Source organism: Pituophis catenifer, unplaced genomic scaffold (genome assembly GCF_029215685.1).
Source record: "Pituophis catenifer annectens isolate HBS135680 unplaced genomic scaffold, rPitCat1.0.hap2 SCAF_5, whole genome shotgun sequence".
Classification (NCBI taxonomy): domain Eukaryota; kingdom Metazoa; phylum Chordata; class Lepidosauria; order Squamata; family Colubridae; genus Pituophis; species Pituophis catenifer.
The window spans coordinates 102,934,436-102,959,001 of record NW_027256885.1 but is presented as its reverse complement, the minus strand read 5'-3'; the positions used below and the strand labels follow the sequence as shown (position 1 = coordinate 102,959,001).

The following is a 24,566-nucleotide window of genomic DNA, read 5'->3' as shown; positions in this document are numbered from 1 at the left end:
GTCTGTCTATTTCTGCGCAGTTAAAGATTTTCAGTAATATTTCCTCTTCAGTTGGAATATCTTTCTCTTTCCATTTTTGAGCGAAGGCTATTCGTGCCGCTGTGAATATATGCAGTAATGAATAATTTGTATCTTTCTTATATTTTCTTTCTATAATTTCCAGTAAGTAAAATTCTGGTTTGACTTCTATATTTGTTGACTGTTGAGGGTAAAACCGCCCTCTGCAAAGTGGTGCAACGGACCAGACAGCGAATAGATACGTTGCTTAGCAAAACACACAGATACCCACAGACTCTGAACGTTTAAAGAAAAATAAACAGTCTTTACTTGTAGTAAAAATAAACAAACTTGGCTTCTCAAAACACAGATAACACTTCTTCAAATAATCACGGTTCAACACAAAAGCATAGTTTGCTTACAATTCCAGTTCTCTTCAGTAACACAGACACAGTTCCTTTCAGCAGTTCAACCTTCTAATAGCAGGAGCAGAAGTGAATGAACTTCCTGCCTTCTTTTATGTCTGCTTAGCACAGCCAATTAGTCATCGTGTTAGCAGTTAAAGTTACAGAACATAGTTTTCTATATATTATCTACCCAACCGTAGGATAAGCATCCAACATTGACAAAATTTCTTCCAGCCAGTTCTTTAATAAATTCCAAAATTTTTGCGCCTTTGGGCATTCCCACCACATGTGGTAGTAATTCCCAATGGTCTCTGTGGTGGTCTCCCATGAGAGAAATGAGACACACAAGCAGGTATCTCAGGATGAGAGCCCAGAGCTGACTCCGTGACCCTCTTTTATTAGAAATTCATAAAGCTCATTATACAGCATCATAGCAAGGCAGGGCTGGGGGTGGATACATGATCGGGTTATATACACTCATGTGATAGTAATTACATAGGCCTTTCCCAGGCTGGTACGAGAGTAATCATGTAGGCATTTCCTGGCCTGAGCAGTTGGGACTTTCCAGATGACATAATGTATTTCGACATCCTATTTCCCTGTACGTGCTGTGGCAAGGCCTATGGATAATTCTGATATGTAGGTATATTTCTATACTACTATTCCCACAGGTCTCTCCACACTTCCAGCATATCAAGGATTTCCCCTTATTCTTTCGTGCTAATCTTGGGGGGTGGGGGGGTGGAGGTGCCACCTATAGAACATCTTATAGAGGTTTTCCTTATAGGAGGTTTCTAGGTGATTTTTAAATTTTTTACCCATAAACTGCCAATTGTCCAAATCGATATTGTGCCCAAAATATTTACACCAAATTATCATCGTTCCTTTCACCTGTTCCTCAATCATATCTTGTTCTAATAAATATCGATATAGTTTACTTATGGTCTTGCCTTCCCTGCTAAATAAAATTTTATCTAATTCTGATGATTCTTGCTTTATGCCCCATTCCTTTTTATCTTTGCTAAATTTAGATTGAATTTGGAGATACGCCCACCATTCCAATTCAATTTCTTCTTCCTTTAAAGTATTTATCGCTTTTAATTCTCCTTTCTCATTCAAAATATCTTTATAGGTGACAGCTCCCCCTTGTTTTGTCAAATTTGGATGTGTGTACATTTCTAATGTTGACACCCAATTAGGAATTTCCATATAATTATTTCTTTTTGTTTTTTTCCAAATATCCAATAGTGCTCTCCTAATATAATGCCTCCGGAAGTACTGATGGACTAAATGTTTTTCCTCCCATAGAATAGCATGCCACCCGGTCTGTAAGTCATGACCTTCTAGTGCCAATAGTCTTGTGTTTTTAAGATGCATCCACTCACTTAGCCAAACCAACGCCGCTGCCTGATAATACTTTGTCCAGTCTGGTAGGCCAAATCCTCCTCTTTCTCTAGCATCTTGTAATAATTTGAATCTGATTCTTGGTCGTTTCCCTAGCCATATGAATTTTGAAATGAGTCTGTCCAAATTTGTAAAAAAATCTTTTTTGAGTCGAATTGGTATGCATTGGAATAAAAACAACATTTTTGGAAGAACATTCATTTTGATGATGGCTATCCTGCCCATTAGAGATAGCTGTAATTTTCCCCATTTTTCCAAATCAGACCTAATTTGCACCATTAATTTGTCATAGTTATCTTCTTTTAGTGTGATGCATCTCACTGTCAATTGAATCCCCAAATATCTTATTTTTTTCGTAGTCTGAATATTTATCTTTCCCTCCAATTCTTTTTTTTGCTCTTCAGTCATATTTTTAACTATCATTTTTGTTTTATCCTTGTTTATTTTCAGGCCTGCTACTTCCCCATAGTCCTCCATTGACTCTATTGATTCTTTGATGAAGAGGGCCACCCCTCTTTTTTTCTGCTGTGCTCATGAGGCATATAGTTTCCCTATTTTAGGGTTTCCCAAAAGTTTATAATGGTCATTTTTAATATGTACTTCCTGGAGACAAATCAAATCTAAGTTCAACAAATTTGTTAAAAAAAATCCTTTTCACTGAAGAGTTCAATCAGTTAACATTAATTGACATTAAAGTAATTTCTTCTTCCATCTTTTTACTTGTAAATAGGTCTAATTGTTCTAGTGGTCCTTATTTCTCTCTGTTCTTTTGCTCTAACGCCTTCCCGATCTGCTCTTTCTTTTTTCTCTATTTCACTCTCTTTTAACTGTAGTGGTTCCTCTACGATCAATACAACTTGTCTCTTATCATCTGTTTTCTCTCTTTTCTCGTTCTCTTCCTCCATGGTGAAGTGTTGATCATCAAATTCAATTGCCTTGTCTATTGAATCTAACCTGTATCTTTTCTCATGCCAAGTCACCAATAAACCTTCAGGTATCAACCATCTGAAGTGTACATCATATTTAATCAATTTTCTTGCCAAAAATTGGTATTCTCTTCTTATATCTTGCACTCCTCTTGGTATCTGTTTTAGAATCATTATCTCTCTCTCTTTATACACCATTGGCTTTCCTTTAGCTTTTTGAAGTATTTCCATTCTCGTCGTCTTTTTCAAGAACCTAATGTGTACTTCTCTTGGGAGTTTATTCCTCTTTGCATAGCCTGTGTGGACCCGAAAAATTTCATCCATCTCCGATAATGCCTCCTGCTTGCTCACTTCCAGGATTTCAGCCAACAATAGTCTACAGTAACAATAATCAATAGCAGTGATCCAATATTTGAGGGGCTCCTACAAAGATGAGGGGGTCAAACTATTTTCCAAAGCACCAAAATACAAGACAAGTAACAATGGACAGAGGGAGTACAGAGGACAAAGGTAGAGTAAAACTGCCTCCATTGCATTTTAGAATAGAATAGAATAACAGAGTTGGAAGGGACCTTGGAGGTCTTCTAGTCCAACCCCCTGCCCAGGCAGGAAACCCTACACCACTTCAGACAAATGGTTATCCAACATCTTCTTAAAAATTTCCAGTGTTGGAGCATTCACAACTTCTGCAGGCAAGTTGTTCCACTTATTAATTGTTCTAACTGTCAGGAAATTTCTCCTTAGTTCTAAGTTGCTTCTCTCCTTGATTAGTTTCCACCCATTGCTTCTTGTTCTACCCTCAGGTGCTTTGGAGAATAGTTTGACTCCCTCTTCTTTGTGGCAACCCCTGAGATATTGGAACACTGCTATCATGTCTCCCCTAGTCCTTCTTTTCATTAAACTAGACATACCCAGTTCCAGCAACCGTTCTTCATATGTTTTAGCCTCCAATCCCCTCATCATCTTTGTTGCTCTTCTCTGCACTCTTTCTAGAGTCTCAGCTTCTTTTTTACATCGTGGCGAACAAAACTGAATGCAATATTCCAAGTGTGACCTTACAAAGGCATTACAAAGTGGTATTAACACTTCACGTGATCTTGATTCTATCCCTCTGTTTATGCAGCCCAGAACTGTGTTGGCTTTTTTGGCAGCTGCAGCACACTGCTGGCTCATATCTAAATGATTGTCCTCTAGGACTCCAAGATCCCTCTCACAGTTACTACTATTGAGCAAGGTACCACATATACGTTACCTCTGCATTTTGTTTTTCTTCCCTAAATGTAGAACCTTACTTTTTTCACTGCTGAATTTCATTTTGTTAGATAGCACCCAGTGTTCAAGTTCGTCAAGATCCTTCTGTATCTTGAGCCTATCTTCTGGAGTGTTGGCTATTCCTGCCAGCTTGGTGTCATCCGCAAATTTGATGAGTTCCCCATCTATCCCCTCGTCATTGATGAAGTTGTTGAAGAGTACTGGGCCTAAAACAGAGCCTTGGGGTACTCCACTGCATACTTCCCTCCATGTAGATGCAGTCCCATTGAGGACTACACGTTGAGTGCGGTTGGTCAGCCATCTGGTGGTGATGCTGTCTAACCCACATTTTTTTACTTTATCTAGTAGTAGGTTATGGTCTACTTTATCAAATGCTTTACTGAAGTCCAAGTAAATTATATCGACAGCGTTCCTCTGGTCCACTAATTTTGTCACTTTGTCAAAGAATGCAATAAGATTAGTCTGGCATGATCTGTTTTTGACAAACCCATATTGGCTTTTGGTTATTACTTTGTTTGCTTCTAGGTGTTTGGTGATTCGTTGCTTGATTATCTTTTCCAGAATCTTCCCTGGTATTGAGGTCAGGCTGATAGGTCTGAAGTTTCCTGGATCTGTTTTTTTTCCCTTTTTTGAAAATGGGAACTACATCAGCTCTTTTCCAGTCCTCTGACAGTTCCCCTGTGCTCCAGGATCTTTGAAAGATATAGTTCAGTGGTTCTGAGATCTCGTCTGCCAGTTCCTTCAGAACCTTGGGGTGTAATCCATCTGGTCCTGGTGATTTGAATTCGTCTAGGGTAGACAGGTGTTCACTTACCATTTTCTTCCCTATTTTAACTTGTGTTCCTAATCTGTTTTTTGTGGTGTTGTTTTTGATAGGTTGAACTGTTTTTTCCTTTTGTGTAAAGACAGATGCAAAAAATGAGTGAAGTAGTTCTGCTTTCTCCCTGTTGCTTGTTACCTTCTTGCCACTTTCTCCCAGCAATGGGCCAATTGTTTCCTTGACTTTTTTCTTTTTTTTAACATGTTGGAAGAAGCTTTTTTTGTTATTTTTTTTTACTTTAGTCCAGGGGTCCTCAAACTTTTTAAACAGGGAGCCAATTCACAGTCCCTCAGACTGTTGGGGGGCCAGACTGGGTGGGTGGGCATGGCTAGGTGGTCATGTGACTGGGTGGGCATGGCTAGGTGGTCATGTGACTGGGTAGGCATGGCCAATTTAGCAGTCCATTTTGCCAATTTAGCAGTCCATTAAACAATACAGACACATTAAACTTTCATTTGTTTTGCTCCTGGGAGTGTTTTATTTGCTTTTGTTTGCATGTTGCTTTTTTGGTTGGCTTTTCTTTTTACTAGATCGTTTTTTAAGTTGTTTAGTGGTCCACTTCAGAATACTCAATTTTGCAGCAATTCTTCTCAGCCCCAAGGAGCTTACAATCAACAAGTCTCTCTCTCTCTCTCATATCACTATATCTACCTATCTATCTCTGTATGTCTCTCTCTCTCTCTCTCTTTCCATATCTCTCTCTTTCCACCTCTCTCTCTCTCTCTCCTGGGGCATCTTCTGCAGGATCCCCTTCAATTCTGGCAGTGCACTGGGATACCTCATTGAATTCCATTCCATTCCATTCCTTTCCATTCCCATTCCCATTCCCATTCCCACTTCATCCTATTGCTATTGCTATTGTTATTCCATCCCATCCCATCCTATCCTATTCCTATTCCCATTTCATTCTCTCCTATTTCTATTCCATTCCATGCCCTTCCTGCCTCCCTCTCCAGGGGTAGAGACAGCCGTCCTCCTTCAGGGGCAGGCTGCCTCACCGGCCACCGCCAGGACTGATATCTATGTGTGGTAGCTAAATCCCACAAAGGAAATACAGTAGATTTAAGTGGGGGGAGATCCAGTCCGTCAAAAACAAAAAAATCCACCTGTGGAAGGAGCTGCCATGGGCAGTGGGGCTGGGCTCACCTCTGGTTGTCCCAGCACGAATAATGCCCCTTCGCTGACAGTGCACGATGCTTCGTGGTGGCAGTGTTGCTCAAACTTGGGGGGAGAGGGGTTCAGCTGTCACAAACATCTCCTGACTGTTTCTTCACGGATCAAGGGGGGACTCTTTGTTTGTTTGGAAGGTCAATTTTCTCTGGCAACGGTAAAGCAATTTGAGTTTGGGAGAGATTTCGGGCTTGGAATGAGAATCAATCAGGAATCAGGTGAACCTCCCTCCTTTCTGTGGATCTGCGCAACGTGGGATTCTTTGAACACCCCCACCCCGCTCCCATTTAACTAACTCCACATCTCCGATATGGATAACTCTGGAATGAAGGATGAGTTTATGAGTGAAAGTACTGTACATTTTATCTAATGGAGGGGAGGGGGGGATGTGCGTGCCCCAACTTCTTCCATCCTCCTTGGAATCCACCCTCCAGGACCTCCTGAAGCCTCAGCCTAACATTCCCCCCGATCATTAGAACAAAGGCCAACAAGTCCCGCTCTTTATCAGCAGGGGTGGGGGGGACTATGCAAAAGAATCACCTGATTCCTGATTGATTCTCATTCCAAGCCCAAAATCTCTCCCAAACTCAAATTGTCTTACCGTTGCCAGAGAAAATTGACCTTCCGAGCAAGCAAAGATCCCCCCCCTTGATCTGTGAAGAAACAGTCAGGAGATGGTTGTGATAGCTGAAAACCCCCCCACCCCCCCATTTGAGCAAAGCTGCCTCCACAAAGCATCACGTGGTGTAATTACGCAGCAGGCGCAGGCTCTCCTGTTGGGACCCTTCGGTTCCCCCCCATCCCCAGTGGAGCGACGGTGGACCGAAGTCCCTGGCAAAAGGCGTGGCCCATTTTTGGCTTCCCCCGTGCCCCCCAGAAGCACTCTGACAGCCGAAAACAGGGCATGTGGACGCTTTCTGGGGCCTCCGCCCGCCCCTTTTTAGGCCTCCCCCGCCCCCCAGAAGCACTCTGCCGGCCTTCGCAAATGTAAGCCCTTCACATGGCTGAAGGGTGGGGGCCGGCAGGTGGGTGTGGTGATGTGGGCGGGGCAGCCTCATGGTCCCGCACAGGCCGGATTAATGGCTTTGGCGGGCCGGATCTGTCCCACGGGCCATAGTTTGAGGATGCCTGCTTTAGTCTAATATAGAATAATGAAATTGGATATAAAAGTGAAATAATACGGGGTCAGCCTAAATGATCTCTAAGGGTCCTTTAACTAGTAAATATAAGAGACAAATACTGGGTTCAAAAAGTTAAACCGCAGGGTTACTCAAACCACAGGTTAGCTCACCATTCTACAGTTGGAGAGTTCAAGAATTCAAACCGCAGAGGCACTTGTGTCAAAATGCAGAACTAACCCACATGGAGTTTCCTGCTTAAGAAACAAAGGAAGGCTAGCTAAAGAGTATGGTGTAGCAACAAGGGGGGGGGGCTGTGTGCTGTCAGAACTGTAACCAATCATAAGATGTCAAAAGTATGTATAAGAGTAACTGCATCAGAACCCTTCGGGGTTCAGTTTTTGCTTCTTGTGACTGCCACTGAACCTTGCGCAATAAACCTTTTCTGTTTGATCCCGGAATTCTGTGTCAGTTCCTAGAATTACATAATAAATGGCAACTCTGGTGGGACTGACGGGAAGAGGCCATTGACCTTCCAGATGGACTGCCCTGGTGGGCGAACCCCTGTCTTGGCGCTTGAATCTCCAAACCGGCTCCATAGCTCTTGCCTACGGGGAGACTTTGTCGAAGGGATAGGGGACACACCCGCCAGCAAAGCACTCCAGTCAAGGATCCTTAAGGGACAAACAGAATTGGTCCTTTAGTCCGCGGACAGCAGAAGACACCTGCAGGCAAGTATAAGTAAAGGAATTGTACCTACTCCCGTTTGGAGTGGAAGAGGGGACTGATCACCCCCTAGGAGACAAGGCGGCGTCCTAAAGTCTCCACTAAGGAGTTAAAGTCTCCAATTAGGACTGTGTGGGTGGTTAAACCACTGCAGTTCCCACATTGTGACCGTTGGAAATTCCGGCACATCGGGTCAACGGTAGTGTGTTAGAACATGGGTGGAAGTAGTAGCAAAAGAGGTGCCTCACGGACACCCCTGCAATGTATGTTAGACAACTTCAAAGTAGGTTTCCTGAGAGATTATGGAGACCCCCAATGTGACCCTGATACACTATGGACATTTTGCCATAATAAGTGGCCTACCTTCAGCGTGGGGTGGCCAGAGGAAGGGTCTTTAGACCCAGGGCTCATCTCGAGAGTCCACCAGAGAGTAACAGGGGATGGACATTGGGACCAGTATCCATATATTGATCAGTGGCAAAATTAACATAAAAGAGAGACCCCCTTGGTTAATCAAGTGTCAGGCAGAGTTTGCTAGGGTCTGTTTGATGAAATCTAAAAGAGAGGGGAGAAAGAAAACTTTAGTGCCAAAGATTTTAAACCAGGCTGATAGGGAGGAAGTACTACGACCCCCTCCGTATTCTACATGAGTAAAACCAGTAACTCAACTAGTAGCTCCCCCTGCAATAAAAACTGAACCGGTTCCTGAACCACCAGAACCAGAGAACTCTGAAAGAACTAAGAATAGAGAAGAAAATTGTTATTGTTCTTCCCACCCGGGGTTTAGCAGGTAATAAAAAGAAAAGCCTGTCTAAATGGGAAGACTCAGATAATTGAATTGATTAAAATTGATATGATTTCTGTAAAAAATTAAGTGTTAAGATCTGTGCATTCCCTAATTCAACTAAAATTTAAAGCGGGAATGACTAGTGTATATGTCTAAAGTCTTTGTGTACCTTCAAGGTAACTGCAACTGCCTGATCTCTAGAGATATTAATTTTAAATTGTTAAAAAAGAATTGAGAGTATTGAGAGGAAGAAAAAAAAATCTCATCCAGTTTGGTCTGGCCATCTAAACGGATGAAGAACAAAATTCAACTTTCCTTCTTCTCTATGCTTCAAGATAAACTCGAGTTTATAAGTAAAAGTTTTAAGTTCACTAGCTACAATACTGATGTGTAGTTGCTATTCTTTCAAACTTGACCACAAACTATCTACCCCCTCCCTTTTTCTACTTTGCAATGCCTTCCTCACACACAAAGGGGGGAGGGGACCTCGTTCTCATGTCTTTAGCCCTGCACGGATGATTTAGATCTGTAAAAGCAGAACTAGAGAGATTAAGGAATCAACTTTTATTCAGTTATGAAGAATTATAAAAAGTGAAAGATGAATTACAAAAAGGACACAAAATAAATATTGAAAATCTTAAAGATAATATGACTATGCAAGCTAAACAGCAATTAGATGATTTGCAAAATGAAATGAACAAGAAAAATTAGAAGCTATGCAATTCGAAAATGACAGCTTAATAATAATAAAATCAGAATCAATTTACATTAGAAATAGCAAGACTAAAAGATTTACCTACAGCAATTACTATATCCAAAGAAATGATGCTTCTGGTAAAATAGCTGAAAATGAAAAACTTGTACAAGAAGACATCAAACAAGAAGAAGAGATTGATACTAATGTGGATAAAAGAAAGGAATCATACAGAGTCAGATATATGGGCTCTGGAGGACCCTCTCTATTCACATTATTATAAGGGGAAGACGTGCTTAGATACATGAACTCTGAGAGAACCTCTCTATTCACATTATTATAAGAGAGGAAAGTGCTTGTTGGAGATTATATTAACAAACAGTTAAACCTCATTAAGTGGTAATATATCTTCTGATGAAACCTAGATGTACGAAAGGACAGCCATATGGAAAACATCTGAATGACCTCACTATGAATGACACAAAGACATATATGTTACAAAGAGTTACTTAATCCAATAAACTTACCCAAGGACAGCAGTAACTCTCCCATTAACAACTACAAGCACTTAAGAAAAGTTGTGTGGCTAAGATAATTTTATAAACTAAAATTAATGGTTTAAGTAATTAGATAAACATATTATCCAATATATGTAACCATATAGGGAAAATCGGATGTATGATCTCATGTTGACCATATATGGAAAATGTATGATCTCACTGAATCCTTTGTCTTAGAAATGTATAAAACCAGTTGTATCAGAGTTCTCTCCTTGTTCAAAGCTTCAGGTACAAAACTGGCTCTGAACCTTGCGCAATAAAACTGTCTCTGGCTGACCCAGGAATGTTGTTTGGTCTCATCATTCCACAATAATACACTAAAAAACTCCTTTTCACTTGCTGAAATAAAATTTAATCATAATTACCAAGAACTCCAAGAAAATTATACTTCTCTTTTAAAAGTAAAAATTGGATTTAGAAGAGAGCAAGGGCAAGAATAAAATTAAACTCCAGGCAAGCCTCGGAACGCCGTGCTTGTAATTGTTTCCTGCCTGCCTTCCTATAAATAATAAACTAATTTTGCTCTCAAGCAAGAAAAAAGGGAAGAGAGAAAAGATAGTTCTTGTGTTGGCTAAGAAGATTGCCTGTAGTAAAAGGTCCCAGGGCAGCATGTTGAATCATCCTTGCAAGGTTTGTGCATATGCTGTTTTAGACAAGTTGCTTCTCAAGCCTAGTGAGCTCAATCTACATTGAAGAAAAGCTGCAAAAGCATTCTGTAAAGAAAGGAAGCCATAGGCCTGGCTTCAGTAGATGAGAGGCCTGAAGGCTGAAGGGGACCAGGGTTCAGTCAAGCCCCCCCCTGAATCCTTGGTCCGAATGAAAATAGGGGGAATAACGTAACCTTCTTAGTAGACACAGGGGCATCTAAACAAAGCTGCTAGCTCCCTTTTCTAAAGTATCCAAGGGGTTAATGGCTTCATAAATCGTCGCCCCATGCTGAAAACCCTGAAATGTTCCTTAGATGGAAGAAATATAGATATGCCTGCATGTCCAGTTTCCCTCCTGGTCGTGATGGCAAGAAATATGGCTCAAGAAGGTCAAATCCCCAATACCTGGCAGGAGTTTGAAGTACAGGCAGAAAAGCTGTCCCCGCTGTATTGCAATAAGCCAAAGGCAGAGAGAGATGGAAGGAAGCTGTTTGTCGAATTGCAGAACCAACTATTGGGAAATTAACCCTTAGGCAGCCAACTACTATTTACACCAGCCACGCGATACAAGGAGTTTTAGAGACAAAAGGGGCATTTACGGCTGACAAACCCCAGAAATTACAAGCATCAAGCTCTCCTCACTCAGAAACCATGAGTAATCCTGAAACAAACAAATGCTTTAACTCAGCTACTCTTGTGCAAGCATCGGGTCCTGAAATTGAAACAATGTATGCAGGTCAACACAGCAACCAGAGTGGAGCAGACCTTCCCAAGCCTGACTGACCAGCCTTACCAGGACTTTAAGAAAAAAAGCAGACAAAGAAATATGAATAAGTATAAACTGTAACAATTGAAATACCTTAATGGTATATGGTGGTGAAAGTAAAAAGGATTAAGTTGTAACTTGGATACCAGCTAGAACAATTCAAAATTTAATTAGGGAAATTGTAACGATTGAAATATTTTAAATTATATTGTGATGAAAGTAGAAATGATTAAATTGTGATTTGGAGGATTGTATGGGTAAAACACTGGAAAGAAAAAAGTTTAATGCCTAGGTGGAAGGGCCCGTATACTGTGGTCATGTGTTCCCACTTGCAGTAAAAATGTTGGAATCCAAGTCTTGGATTCACTGGACTCGAGTTAAGTCCGCAGTTTAGGAATATTGGGAGGCAGACCAGGACTAGGCCCGACCCCTAGTAGTACGCTTGAAGAAGCGCCCCCTATAACTGTCCTACCGGCAACGGGCAAGCAACATACGGGGCAGAAGAGGCCTTACTGGTGTCACACCGGAAGCTGACCCTCTATGTACGGCTGAAGATTTGGAATGGGAAGTCAAACATATATAGCCATAGGTACACTATCTCTTATTTTAATAAGCATGCTTGCTGTTATTGTGATTAATTGTGATTTGCTGTATATAGTATGCTGGAATCACCTCTTCCTCAAAAAGACAGGTGCTGAATCTAAAATCATTGACTGTGACAGAGAGCAGTACGAAACTCCTGTAGATATTTAAGCCAGGGAATGTGCTCTCTGTGGAGCTGCTCTAGCTCTAGGAATGTGGATATTGTATTTAACAAATTAGAGGTGGTTCTGTGGGATACCTAAAACTAATATTGCCCTTCCCAAGTCACACATAACCCTAACCTTCTTCCTGATGTGGTGATTTTGTAGATTAAGGGAATTGTGATTGGATAGGTTCTGTGTAGAGGACAATTATGAGTTTTCTGTGGCTTTGGCTATTATTGGCAAAGGGCCTAATGAGTAATAACACCCTGAACAGTAGTTCCCAATGTTGTGAGAATGCCCGAGTGACCCCCCCTTGCTCTTATCTGGGGAAGTTGAAAACCCCAAAGTACAAGGCAGGAACAGGTCACAAGGTGTGATATCTTTGGAACAGGTCCACTTCCACCAATGACATATCATCAATAGGTGGGGTTGGTACCCTGAACCTAAGCCAACCCCAAAACCTAAAGACAAGCGTTTGACAATCCCAGAACAGAGTGGGGTAGAACAAAGGGAAAATGGGCCCCTGTAACAATTGAGAAAAGGGAACTACATGTTAAGAATACTGGAATTGAGTTAAAGCCTAGTTAATCAGTCGGACTCTACCCTAAACCAAAAATGCTGGTTCTGTTTGTCTGCTGGTCCTTCATCTTACAATGCTGTTCCAATTGAGCCAGATTTCTGGGTCAGGACCAAAACCACAATGGTCTTTGAGAAAAATATTAGATGGAGAACCAAAACGGCAGCGGCCAAATTGCAAGGAGATTTTTATAATGCATTCAAAAGGCTGGGAATGAATCGTTTCCCCATTGTTAGTGTCAGAGCATTTATTAATCCCATGTTTGGCTCTGGGACTAATCACCCTGGTTTAATTAGAGGAGATGGATCGAGGCTCCTCCTTGTTTGCAATATTCTGAAAAAGAAACGCGAAGAAAAGTTTCTAATAAAACTCATTTATTTGTTATAAAGAAAATAAAACACCTCACTAACTAAGAAAGTTAATTGCTACATTTTTGAAAATAAATCGGGCCAGCTGCCTTTCAGCAACCGGCACTCCCGTGGCATGAGAACAAAGGAAAGAGTGTGTGAAGCAAGTGAAGGAATGTGGGTGGATACGGAAACACGTAGCTTACTGATAAGAAGTTGGCAAGCTACGGAGAGTCTGACAGTCCAGAAATGATGAGTTCAGCTGGCAAATAAAATAACGCAGTGACATTCCCCTTCTTTGCCAGTTGAGCAAATATCAGTACATCATCAAACAAGGCACATCTTCTTACGCAGATACTCATGTTGAGCTGCTGGGAGTGGTTTGTTGAGCATATCAGCAATTTGATCATGTGTAGATACATATTGCATTTTGACAAAACCTTTTTTCACTAAATGTTTTATGTTTTGGTAACGGATGTCAATGTGTCTGGACCTAGAACCTGTAAAATGAGATTCAGAAATATAAACCACCGATTCATTGTCTTCCATCACGGTGATCGGTCGGATCGGGTGTGTCCAGATATCTGTGACCAAAGCATCAAACCAAGTTAGAGAATTACATGCATCTGAAACACAAGCATATTCAGCTTCAGTAGATGAACAAGAAACAAAATTCTGTTTACGTACTTGCCAATAAACAGGACATCCATTTAAGAACATCATATAACCTGAAGTACTTTTATGTGATTTCTTATCACTTGCCCAATCAGAATCTGCATAACAACATAATTCTGCATAATCAGTATGTGTTGGTTCTAACAATAATTTCATGTGTTTAGTGTATTTTAGGTATCTCAATAATTTCTTAATACATGTCCAATGAAACTGTTTTGGCTTACCTACGTGTCGAGACAAGATATTAACACTAAGTGCAATGTCGGGTCTGGTCCAACTACTAATGTACAACAGTGACCCAATGACTGAACGATAAAGTGTTTGATCCTCGAACTCAGGACTTTCTTCTTGTGTCAAGTTATGAAAATCTGTTTGCATGGGTGTCTTTGTTGTGTTAGCATCTTTCATGTTGCAATGATGCAAAACTTGTTCAATTTTATCTTCTTGTGAAAGACTAAACCCCTTCTGTGTCTTTTCAATCTGAACACCTAAATAAGTGCTAATGTGACCCAATGATTTCAATGTGAAGTATCTCTGCAAAGCTTTGGCAAAAATTTCACTCATTTGCTTATTTGGACCAATATAAACAATATCATCAACATAAACAAGAACTATCTCATATGCATTGTTAGATCTTTTTGTGAACACGCATTCATCAGTTTCGGACTTAATAAAGCCCATTGAATTTAGTTTGTCAGTAAGACATAAATACCACATTAAACCAGATTGTTTCAGACCATAAAGACTTTTGTTTAGAAACCAGGTATCCCCTTCTTGCTGTCGGAATCCTGGATGACTTCTCACGTAGATCTCTTCGTCTAGGTCTGCATGTAGATAAGCCGTGTCAACATCAAACTGGAAAACTTCTAAACCAAGGATAGTTGCAGTTGCTAAAGCAATTTTTACACTCTCAGTTCTAACTGTCGGTGAGTAAGTATTTGTGTAGTCCTCAGGATAACGTTGAGCAAAACCCTGAGCTACGAGTCTGGCCTTGTACAGTGACTCACCATTTGGTTTCTTTTTGATTCTGTAGACCCATCGAGTGCCAATGACCTTTTTGTTTGCTGGGGGTTTTGCAGGTGTAAACACTTTAAGTTTCTTTAGACTGTCCATTTCAACCTGCATTGCATCATACCATTTGTCTTGCTCTGAATCAGGGAGCTGCTTGATTTGTGTGAAATTATCAGGTGGAAGTGTAACATTGCAAATCAAAGGCAAGGGTGCTTTTGTCAGTTGCCAAGAATATCGTTGTGGAGGGATTCCTTTTGTGGCCCTCTTGGAACGTCTCGGAACAACTGTCCAGTCTTCTTCTGGTTCGTCCTCGTCCTCACTTTCGTCGCTAGCGTCAGCATCCGCGGCTTGCGAAGACGGAACATCGGGTTGAGAAGAATCAATGGTGGAATCTTGATCATCAATCTGCGTGGCATCAGCAGTATCATCTCTAGGAAAATAAACTCCAGGATCATTGGAATGAATTCTGGACCAGTCAATATCTTCCTCAAAATTAGCAGATTGGGAAGTCACAATTGCATGTTTAGAGTCAATAAATTTGCTCCATTTTGAGTTATCATCAATACCCATAAATCTCAGTCTCTTTGCTGCTGGACTTCCTTTTCTTCTTTGAGCTAAGGGAATGTTCACCATAGCATATGAATCAAAAATATGGATGTTTTTAAGATCGGGCTTGTAGCCATACAACATGAAGAAAGGAGTCTGATTTGTTACACTGCTCCAAGTACGGTTGACAATGTAATTTGCATATTTTATAGCTTCACCCCAGTATATCATATCAAGGTTGGCGTCTTCTAGGAGACAACGCATCATGGTTTGCAGTACCTCTCCGTTGTGAGCCAGTGTGTCAGGGGCCGAAGTCTGATGAAGAATTCCATTCTTACGCATCCAGTTCTGGAAACGCTGAGACATGAATTCGGCACCAAGATCACTCTGGATTCTGGCGATGCGAACTTGGTGTTGGGTAGTAATTATCAACAATTGTTAGGAAATATTTTCTACCACCAAATGATGGCGGGAAAGGACCAACTATGTCAATGTGAACCAAATCAAAAATGCGTGTTGACAGGCGTGTAGCGCGTTTGGGAATGACTGCTGCTTTGGATTTGGCCTTTTTACAGACAGCACAATCCAAAAACACCTTACACCCCTTTAGATCCAAACCTTTTGCGAACTCCGGCATCTTCCTAAGAACACAGAAACTGGCATGCCCCAATCTTCTATGCCATTTACGGATACACCTGGAATGCAAAGGTTTACCAGTTAGTGAATTCTCAACATTAACAGTTTTATGCGGAACCTCAGGCTTGCTCTGAGCAACCTGTTTACCAACTTTCTTTTTGTTGGCTTTAGGAGCCTTAGGGGTAGCAACAGGATCTCTCTCTGGAGCATCTCTCTCTGGGCCTGTGCGTTCCCTTTTTGGAGTTTGTATACTTGCCTGTGTTTGTGTTTTAGGCTTTGGTTTTAAGTAATAAACACCACCAATTAATATGGTTTCAGCAACAATATCTCCATCTTTAACTATGTAACTTGCTTTTTCAAGGTGGTGAACTTGGAACTTTAACATTCTAGACAAGTGACACTGACTAAGCAAATTACTGGTTGCTGTTGGTATATAATAAACGTCAGGAATGAATGCATCGAGCTCTTCAACATAAACAGTTCCTTTTCCTTTGACCTGACAAGGACGATTTGAAAAAGAATAAAGTTCACGTAGTTCTGGTTCAGGCTCGTGCATTTCTGTGAAAAGTTCCTTTCTGTAGGTAACATGCAATGCTGCACCACTGTCCAAAGTCCACAGGAGTCGTCTGTCGTACTCTGGTTGAGGTTGTGGATCATTGGTTAAAGCCAATGTGGCGAGTGGAGTTTGTGGATCACGCCGGGGACCACGACGACCTTGTCTTCCGCCTCTGCCTCTGCCTCTGGAGTCTGTTCCTCTGGGCTGGTACGTGACGGGAGCTGGAACTCGTTGGGGACAATCCTGGGTGGCATGTCCCACACGATCGCAGGTGTTGCATCTTGGCATCCTTGGAGTGTAGGTCCTTCCTTGGAAGGGGTGCCTAGCTGGAGCTCTTGATGCAGGTGGTCCTCTCAAGTGTGGCGTGGCCAACATGAATGCCTCTTCTTCAATTAAAAGTCTACAGACATTGTCCACTGTGCGTTGAGCAATAGGGACTTGGTTAATTTTTGTAACAGCATCTTTCCATTCATAATTCAAAGAGTTAATAATGATGCTGATCATTTGAATATCTTCAATGTTATGGCCTCTTTCTCTCAATTCTGTTCTCAGTCCTTTCAGTTTGGTCAAATGTCCTCCAATTTGTTCACCAGGTTTCAATCTCGAACCGTGGAGTTCAGACATGAGTAAACATGAAGATTCAATTGAGATAGGCCTGTAGCAATTTTCCAATTCAGCCCAAATTTGTCGGGCTGTTGTGTTTGGTGGAAAAGTGACCTGCAGTTCAGTATCCATGGACATCAATAATGTTGTGCGAGCTCTTATCTCTAGATCTCTTATTGCATAATTCCATGGTTGTCCAGGAGGGTTAAAAACCATACAGTGTGTGCCTTCTCTAAGAAGCAATAGTGTAATCTCACTGACCCAGGCTTTGTAATTGTGTCCTGACATTTTTAGTTTTGACTCACCAGTTAGTGGAGAGACAGAAAATGCCTGGTAAGGAGCCTGTATTTGGTACGCTGGCTGTGCTGGCAGAAATGCCTGTGGTATTTGCTGTGCCTGTTGTGGACCTAAGAATGGTCTTGGTTGTGCCATTGGAGGTGGGCCAGGAGGTGGCCCTATTTGCACTTGTGGCTGGGGCACATATGCAGGCATTTGTAGCTGCTGTGGCTGATGCACTGGAATCTGCTGTATTCCAGTTGCCATTTGTGCTTGATCTGCAATATTGGCATGACCTGCTGGAGATGCAGTCATTTGCCTTTGCTGCATAACGTTTGGTTGTGTTCCATCTAAAAGGACACCAACACCACCAGGGGGTGTTGGAGTTTGGGCCTGTGGAAACACTTGTGGCATTTCAGCTTCCTGTAGTAAATTACTTTTGCCAGCAGATGGTGCTGCACCTTTAGCTTGGGGCAGCCCAGTTACAAGGAATGATTGCATGGCAGGTTTATATGTAACTTGATCAGGGAGACTTTCATGTGACGTATGCAGTGCCCTCTGTCTTAATTGGCCTGACACAGAATCCACCAGGGGGAGTGTCTTTGGCTCCGAGGAAGAAGACAATATGGCGCTTTTTGAAAATCTTAAGTCACTAGATTCTTCCTTATCTTGCTCAAGCATAGATATAGCCATTTTTGCCTGGGATAGCTCCTGTTCATAGAATTTTATACGGTCACGAAAGGCTTTCATAGCCAGCTCATCCAGGGTGAGCTTACAGCTTCGAGGAGAATAATGAATTGTTTCTCTCTCTGCGTGGGAGTAATTTTGCTCAGCAATTTGCTTTGGCCTTGCACCGAGCGTTACAAATTCAGAAGGTTCTGGGGAGACAGGTTGAGAGCTGGCATAATTAGAAGAAGACGTCACTGACCTCAGTTCCAGTACGTTATCTTCAAAAACAGCTTCTGTCTTATCTCCCTCCATTTCTGTTCCCACGGCTTCTTGTTCTAGGTGTGTGGCTGAAGTAAGGGACTGGAAATCTGAAAATCTCCTGTCTGCCACCTCTTTGTTGGAAAGATCAATCAAATCATTTACGAAGAGTGGTCTTAGTTTCATTTTGCCTTTTTTCTTCTGTTTCGGCATTTTAGCAAAAATAATTAGCGTACCTCAGTAGCTAAAAACTAATTGCCTATGCGCTCTTATCAGAAATAACATAACAAGGAAAAAGCCATAAATCAAACCATCCGAGCTACCAGATATCAGGGCATTTATTAATCCCATGTTTGGCTCTGGGACTAATCACCCTGGTTTAATTAGAGGAGATGGATCGAGGCTCCTCCTTGTTTGCAATATTCTGAAAAAGAAACGCGAAGAAGTTTCTAATAAAACTCATTTATTTGTTATAAAGAAAATAAAACACCTCACTAACTAAGAAAGTTAATTGCTACATTTTTAAAAATAAATCGGGCCAGCTGCCTTTCAGCAACCGGCACTCCCATGGCATGAGAACAAAGGAAAGAGTGTGTGAAGCAAGTGAAGGAATGTGGGTGGATACGGAAACACGTAGCTTACTGATAAGAAGTTGGCAAGCTACAGAGAGTCTGACAGTCCAGAAATGATGAGTTCAGCTGGCAAATAAAATAACGCAGTGACAGTTAGCCCTATAGCTGTTGGTATGGAAATCCTAGGGTCACCCTCCTTGTGTGTAAAGTGACATCAGGAACCAGATATTCCTGTAGGATCCCTTACTTACTTACTTACTTACTTACTTATTAAATTTGTATACCGCCCTACTCCCGAAGGACTCAGGGCGGTGAACAGCCATAAAATAAAACATGTAGATACAAAATTTAAAATAGAGATAAAACTAATTAAATAAATTTGGCTGAGACATTTTAAAACCCCAATAAATTAAAACCAAATTTAAAATTCCATTTAAAAAGAGAAAAAGTTTAGGTCAGGCCAGCTTGATGGAATAAAAACGTCTTAAGCGCGCGACGGAAGGTACGCAGATCCGGAATCCTCCATATCTCCGGGGGGAGCTCGTTCCAGATCGTAGGTGCCCCCACAGAGAAGGCTCTCCCCCTGGGGGCCGCCAGTCGACATTGTTAGGCCGACGGCACCCGGAGGAGCCCCTCTCTATGGGAGCGTACTGGTCGGTGGGAGGCTATTGGTGGCAGCAGGCGGTCCCGTAAATAGCCAGGTCCTAAGCCATGGAGCGCTCTGAAGGTGATAACCAAGACCTTGAAGCGCACTCGGAAGACCACCGGGAGCCAGTGCAGCTCGCGCAGGAGAGGCGTTACATGGGAGCGCCACGTTGCTCCCATCACCACCCACGTGGCCGCACTCTGCGCCAGTTGGAACCTCCGAGTGCTCCTCAAGGGGAGCCCCATGTAGAGAGCGTTACAATAGTCCAGACGGGAGGTGACGAGGGCATGAGTGACCGTGCGTAACGAGTCCCGATCCAGAAAGGGACGCAACTGGCGAATCAGGCGGACCTGATGAAAAATCCTCCCGGTCACGGCCGTCAAGTGCTCTTCTAAAGACAGCCGTGAATCCAGGAGGACACCCAAGTTGCGAACCCTCTCCATGGGGGCCAATGCTTCGCCCCCAATAGTCAGCGATGGCACCAGCTGACTATATCGGGACGTCGGAAACCACAGCCACTCGGTCTTGGATGGGTTGAGCCTGAGCCTGTTTCTCCCCATCCAGATCCGTACGGCCTCCAGGCACCGGGACATCACTTCAAGGGCATCGTTGGGGTGGTCTGGGGTGGAGATGTACAGCTGGGTGTCATCAGCGTACTGATGGTACTCCACCCCGAAACCACGGATGATCTCGCCCAGCGGCTTTACATAAATGTTGAACAGAAGGGGCGAGAGGACCGATCCTTGTGGCACCCCACATATAAGGGGCCTCGGGGTCGACCTCTGCCCCCCTGTCAACACAGACTGCAACCGGTCGGAGAGAAAGGAGGAGAACCACCTTAGTACGGTGCCTCCCACCCCCAACTCTTCCAACCGGTGCAGCATGATACCATGGTCGATGGTATCAAAAGCCGCTGAGAGATCTAATAGGACCAGGACAGAGGAACAACCTCTGTCCCGAGCCCTCCAGAGATCATCCACCAATGCGACCAATGCCGTTTCCGTGCTGTACCCAGGCCTGAAACCCGACTGGAACGGATCTAGATACGTCGTTTCATCCAGGTACTGGGGAAGCTGTCGTGCAACCACACTCTCAACAACCTTCGCCACAAAGCGAAGGTTGGAGACTGGACGATAGTTAGCCAATGTTGCCGGGTCCAGGGAAGGCTTCTTGAGGAGAGGTCTCACCACCGCCTCTTTCAAGGCGGCGGGAAAGACACCCTCGCCCAATGAAGCATTTATAATCCCCTGGAGCCAGCCTCGCGTCACCTCCCGGGAAGCCAGCACTAACCAGGAGGGGCACGGGTCCAACAAACATGTGGTCGCATTCAGTCTACCCAGAATCCTGTCCTTATGGGAGATCAATGTCCATCAGAAATACACTTGACCCTAGAATGACACTTATGGATGTAAAAACTAACTAGTGGCATTTCTCCTTATGCCCACTATTATTTCAACAGAAGGCCACTTTCTCAATACCACCACATGTCTCCATTAGATCCAACACAGGCTTATATGTCCTACTTCCCCTTGGAAATGCAAGCTCCTGTCATGTTTTTGAAGGCACTATTCTCAGAGATAAGCAAAAGGACCCTACACTAGAAGTCCCATTGCCTGGGTGGATTAGACAGATGTTATTTCTGTTGTGATAGGCCTGGCTTTTATTCTTTGTTCAGACAACTAGCAAAAAGAGCAGTAAAAGAGATAAGAGTTGAAAAAGAGTTGATTTTGATGGAAAGCCTTATTGACCATAACATTGACCCTGATCTCTTTGATGAAAATGAAGTTTCTGATACAGGAACATATGTACAACTCTCAACTGGGTAATTAGAGAAAGTGCTTCAGAGAATAAGATTGAAAATCATATGTATTATTTATCTTTTCTGTCTCTCTATTATGTATCCTTATCCTGAACTGATTATGTTATGTCAAATATTATATACTTACTTGCTTATTAAGTAGTAGAATGTACCCACTGAAAAGCATGAAACAGATGGGAAACAGTGGAAATTTCTGCATGGAAAAACTTCCAAAGGGGGGAATAATATAGAATAATGAAATTGGATATAAAAGTGAAATAATACGGGGTCAGCCTAAATGATCTCTAAGGGTCCTTTAACTAGTAAATATAAGAGACAAATACTGGGTTCAAAAAGTTAAACCGCAGGGTTACTCAAACCACAGGTTAGCTCACCATTCTATAGTTGGAGAGTTCAAGAATTCAAACCGCAGAGGCACTTGTGTCAAAATGCAGAACTAGTCAGGAGGGCCTTCTCTGTGGGGGCACCTACCCTCTGGAACCAGAGATAAGGAGAATCCAAGACCTCAGTGCCTTCCGCCGTGCCCTTAAAACCTTCTTTTTCCAGCAAGCCGGGCTGGCCTAACACTTTTTAAAATGTTTTTAATTGTTTGTTATTGTTTTTAATCATGGGGCCAAATTTATATATTTTTTTAAATTGTATTTTAATGTTTGTAGTTTATGTTTTTACTTGGCTGTTCACCACCCTGAGTCCTCAGGGAGAAGGGCGGTATACAAATTTAAAAATAAATAAATAAATAAATAAAATAAAAACTAACCCACATGGAGTTTCCTGCTTAAGAAACAAAGGAAGGCTAGCTAAAGAGTATGGTGTAGCAACAAGGGGGGGGGGAGCTGTGGGCTGTCAGAACTGTAACCAATCATAAGATGTCAAAAGTATGTATAAGAGTAACTGCATCAGAACCCTTCGGGGTTCAGTTTTTGCTTCTTGTGATTGCCACTGTGAGGCAGACCAAATTCTGATATTTGCCAAACTTCAAATATTAAAGGCCCAAAACTTTAGCCAAGGCTGACTTTCCTCTTCTGTGCCGATAAAAGGTTGCTGGATTGACAAAGGTATTTGACGAAGGTACTTATCTGTAAAAGGGTAAATTGACCCAAAACAAATGCATCCTGTTATTCACTGTTTATTGCACCCCAAATGTCATGTATATCCCCAGATAACAAATGCTGCTTCCTTTATTACCCTTGTGGCGTCTTCCTGTCCCTTATCTTCTTATGTTTTGTCTTGAGACACTGACCAGAGAACATGAATGTGTTAGTGGGTGTTTATTATTTCCTCTCCTCTTTGATCCTTGCAAACTGATGGAAGTTAGTTCCTACGTGTTAAATGTAATACTCCCTGATATGCATATGTAGTTGGATTGTATAAATACTTGTCACAAAGGACCCCTCGGGGTTCAAACTTTTGTTTGCCTTTGGGCTGTTTGAACCGTGCACAATAAACTCTTTCCTGCATTGAAGAGCTTGGCCTGCTCCCGTTTCTTTTCCTGCAACAGCTGGCGACTCCGCCGGGACCAGGTACAAGACGATATTTCACTGAGGGCCGTTCGACCCCTCGGGACCATCGGGAAGTCGCTCCTGAATATTCTCCAGGCGCCACGGGGGTATATCTCCGGGAGAGGGCAGCGGCAGCCCTGTGGGACCGACGGTGCTCTGATCGAGTCCAAGAACCCTGCAGTGCAGGAAAGGAGGTCTGAATAAATTCCTGGCCAGGAAGTTAAGGAGTGGAGACGTCTCAGGCAAGTATATAGTAAAGGTGTTGTACCTGCCTCACTTGTAGGCAGAAGAAGGGATGTGATCAATCCCTTGGACTCGGGGTGGCGACCCTAACAAAGTCCGTGTCAGGTTGGGTGGGTTGGGTAAGCCGTCGCAGTTCTCGTTAGTGACCATGAGTTCCGGGGCTACGAGTCAGCGGCAGTGTACTAGGATGGGGGGGGCTCAAAGCGTGCCCAACACTCCGTTGGCGTGCATGTTAAAGGGTTTCGATAATTATTTTAGCAACCCCTCATACCCGAAAGGGTCAAAAGACCGATTAAAATTCCTATGCAGAAATGTCTGGCCACAGATGGGGACCGTCTGGCCCCCTCAGGGGTCTTTAAGGGAACAAACAGTGGATAAATTGTGGGGAGTGATAGTGGTAAATCAGGATAAATATCCTGATCAATTTCTATATATTGATCAGTGGGCAAGGGCTTTAACGGAAAAAGCTGAGGATTTGTTGCAATGTCAGGCTGAAATGGTTAGGTTATGTGTATCTAGGGCAGGCAGGAAAAGTAAGGGGGTGCGGGGTAAGCAAGGGAAGATACCGGGTGGAGAAAGTGAAGGCTATGCAATACAAAGAAGTATTTTGTAAAGAAGTTGCAAAAGTTAGAAGGAGCTTTGGGGAAAAACACAAGTGAATTATTGTAAATAGCAAGGAAGGTGTATGTGAATAGGGATAAGGTGGAGAAGAAAGAGCAGGAGGCACGGAGGAATAAAAAGGCTGAGTTGTTGGCAGTGGCATTGCAAAGTGGGATGCAAGGGGGTTTTTCTCAGAATTTACCCCTGGGTCCTAATCAATGTGCTTACTGTAAGGGGGAAGGGCATTGGCAGAGAGAATGCCCAAGATGAATGGTGTGAGGTAGAGGGATGAGAAGACCAGATTTTGGGTCAGGGATGCGTGGGCAGTTCTCTGGGAGAAGGGGAGAACGAGGACAGAGGGGAGGTTTGAGTAGAAGGTTTGGACAGACAAGGTCAGGTCGAGGTTTTGGTAGAAGATTTGGAGAGGGTGTGGGGCAGCAGGAAGCGGAAAGTATTGGATTGGCAGACATGACTTGGTCAGATTGATGGGGACCAGGCTTGGAAGAACCCCCGCCTGAGCCATTGGTTATAATGAAAATAGGGGGTCAGCAAACAACGTTTCTGGTAGATACGGAAGCAGGAAGATCAGTTGTAAATAAGCAGATTGCAGCCCCCGGATCCCATAAAATTCAGGTCCAGGGGGTATCAGGGCAAGTCATGGGGCGACAGGTCTTGAAACCAGTGATGTGTGACTTTAAGGGAGCTGAAATCCAGCATGAATTCTTGTATATTCCTGAATGCCCTATTCCATTGTTAGGCAGGGATCTGCTTAGCAAATTAGGGGCAACAATTTCATTTGATGAGGGTTGCCAAAGGGTGACCATAAGACATTCTCCGGAGGAAACTTGGAGGTTGATGGTAGGGAGACAGGTTGAAGGGAAGGAGAAAGATGAGAAGTGGAGGTTGTTTGATGTGCCAGGATTGTGGGCTGAGGATAACCCGCCAGGTTTTGCAGCTCAACACCCTCCAGTGGTGGTGGAACTAAAACCTGGA

At 42.8% G+C, this 24,566-nt stretch overlaps 1 protein-coding gene across 1 annotated transcript in view; it reads right to left on the bottom strand.

Moving 5' to 3' along the window:
* Nucleotides 1-5,820: 5,820 nt before the first annotated feature.
* Nucleotides 5,821-24,566, bottom strand: part of LOC139317753 (uncharacterized) — a 41,589-nt gene continuing 22,843 nt past the window's right edge. The window contains exons 3-5 of the mRNA XM_070944821.1: nucleotides 16,617-18,326; nucleotides 5,973-6,047; nucleotides 5,821-5,859 (exon numbers count right to left, since the gene is read on the bottom strand). Coding sequence (XP_070800922.1) covers nucleotides 5,821-5,859; nucleotides 5,973-6,047; nucleotides 16,617-18,326 — 1,824 coding nt within the window. The remainder of the gene's footprint in view (nucleotides 5,860-5,972; nucleotides 6,048-16,616; nucleotides 18,327-24,566) is intronic.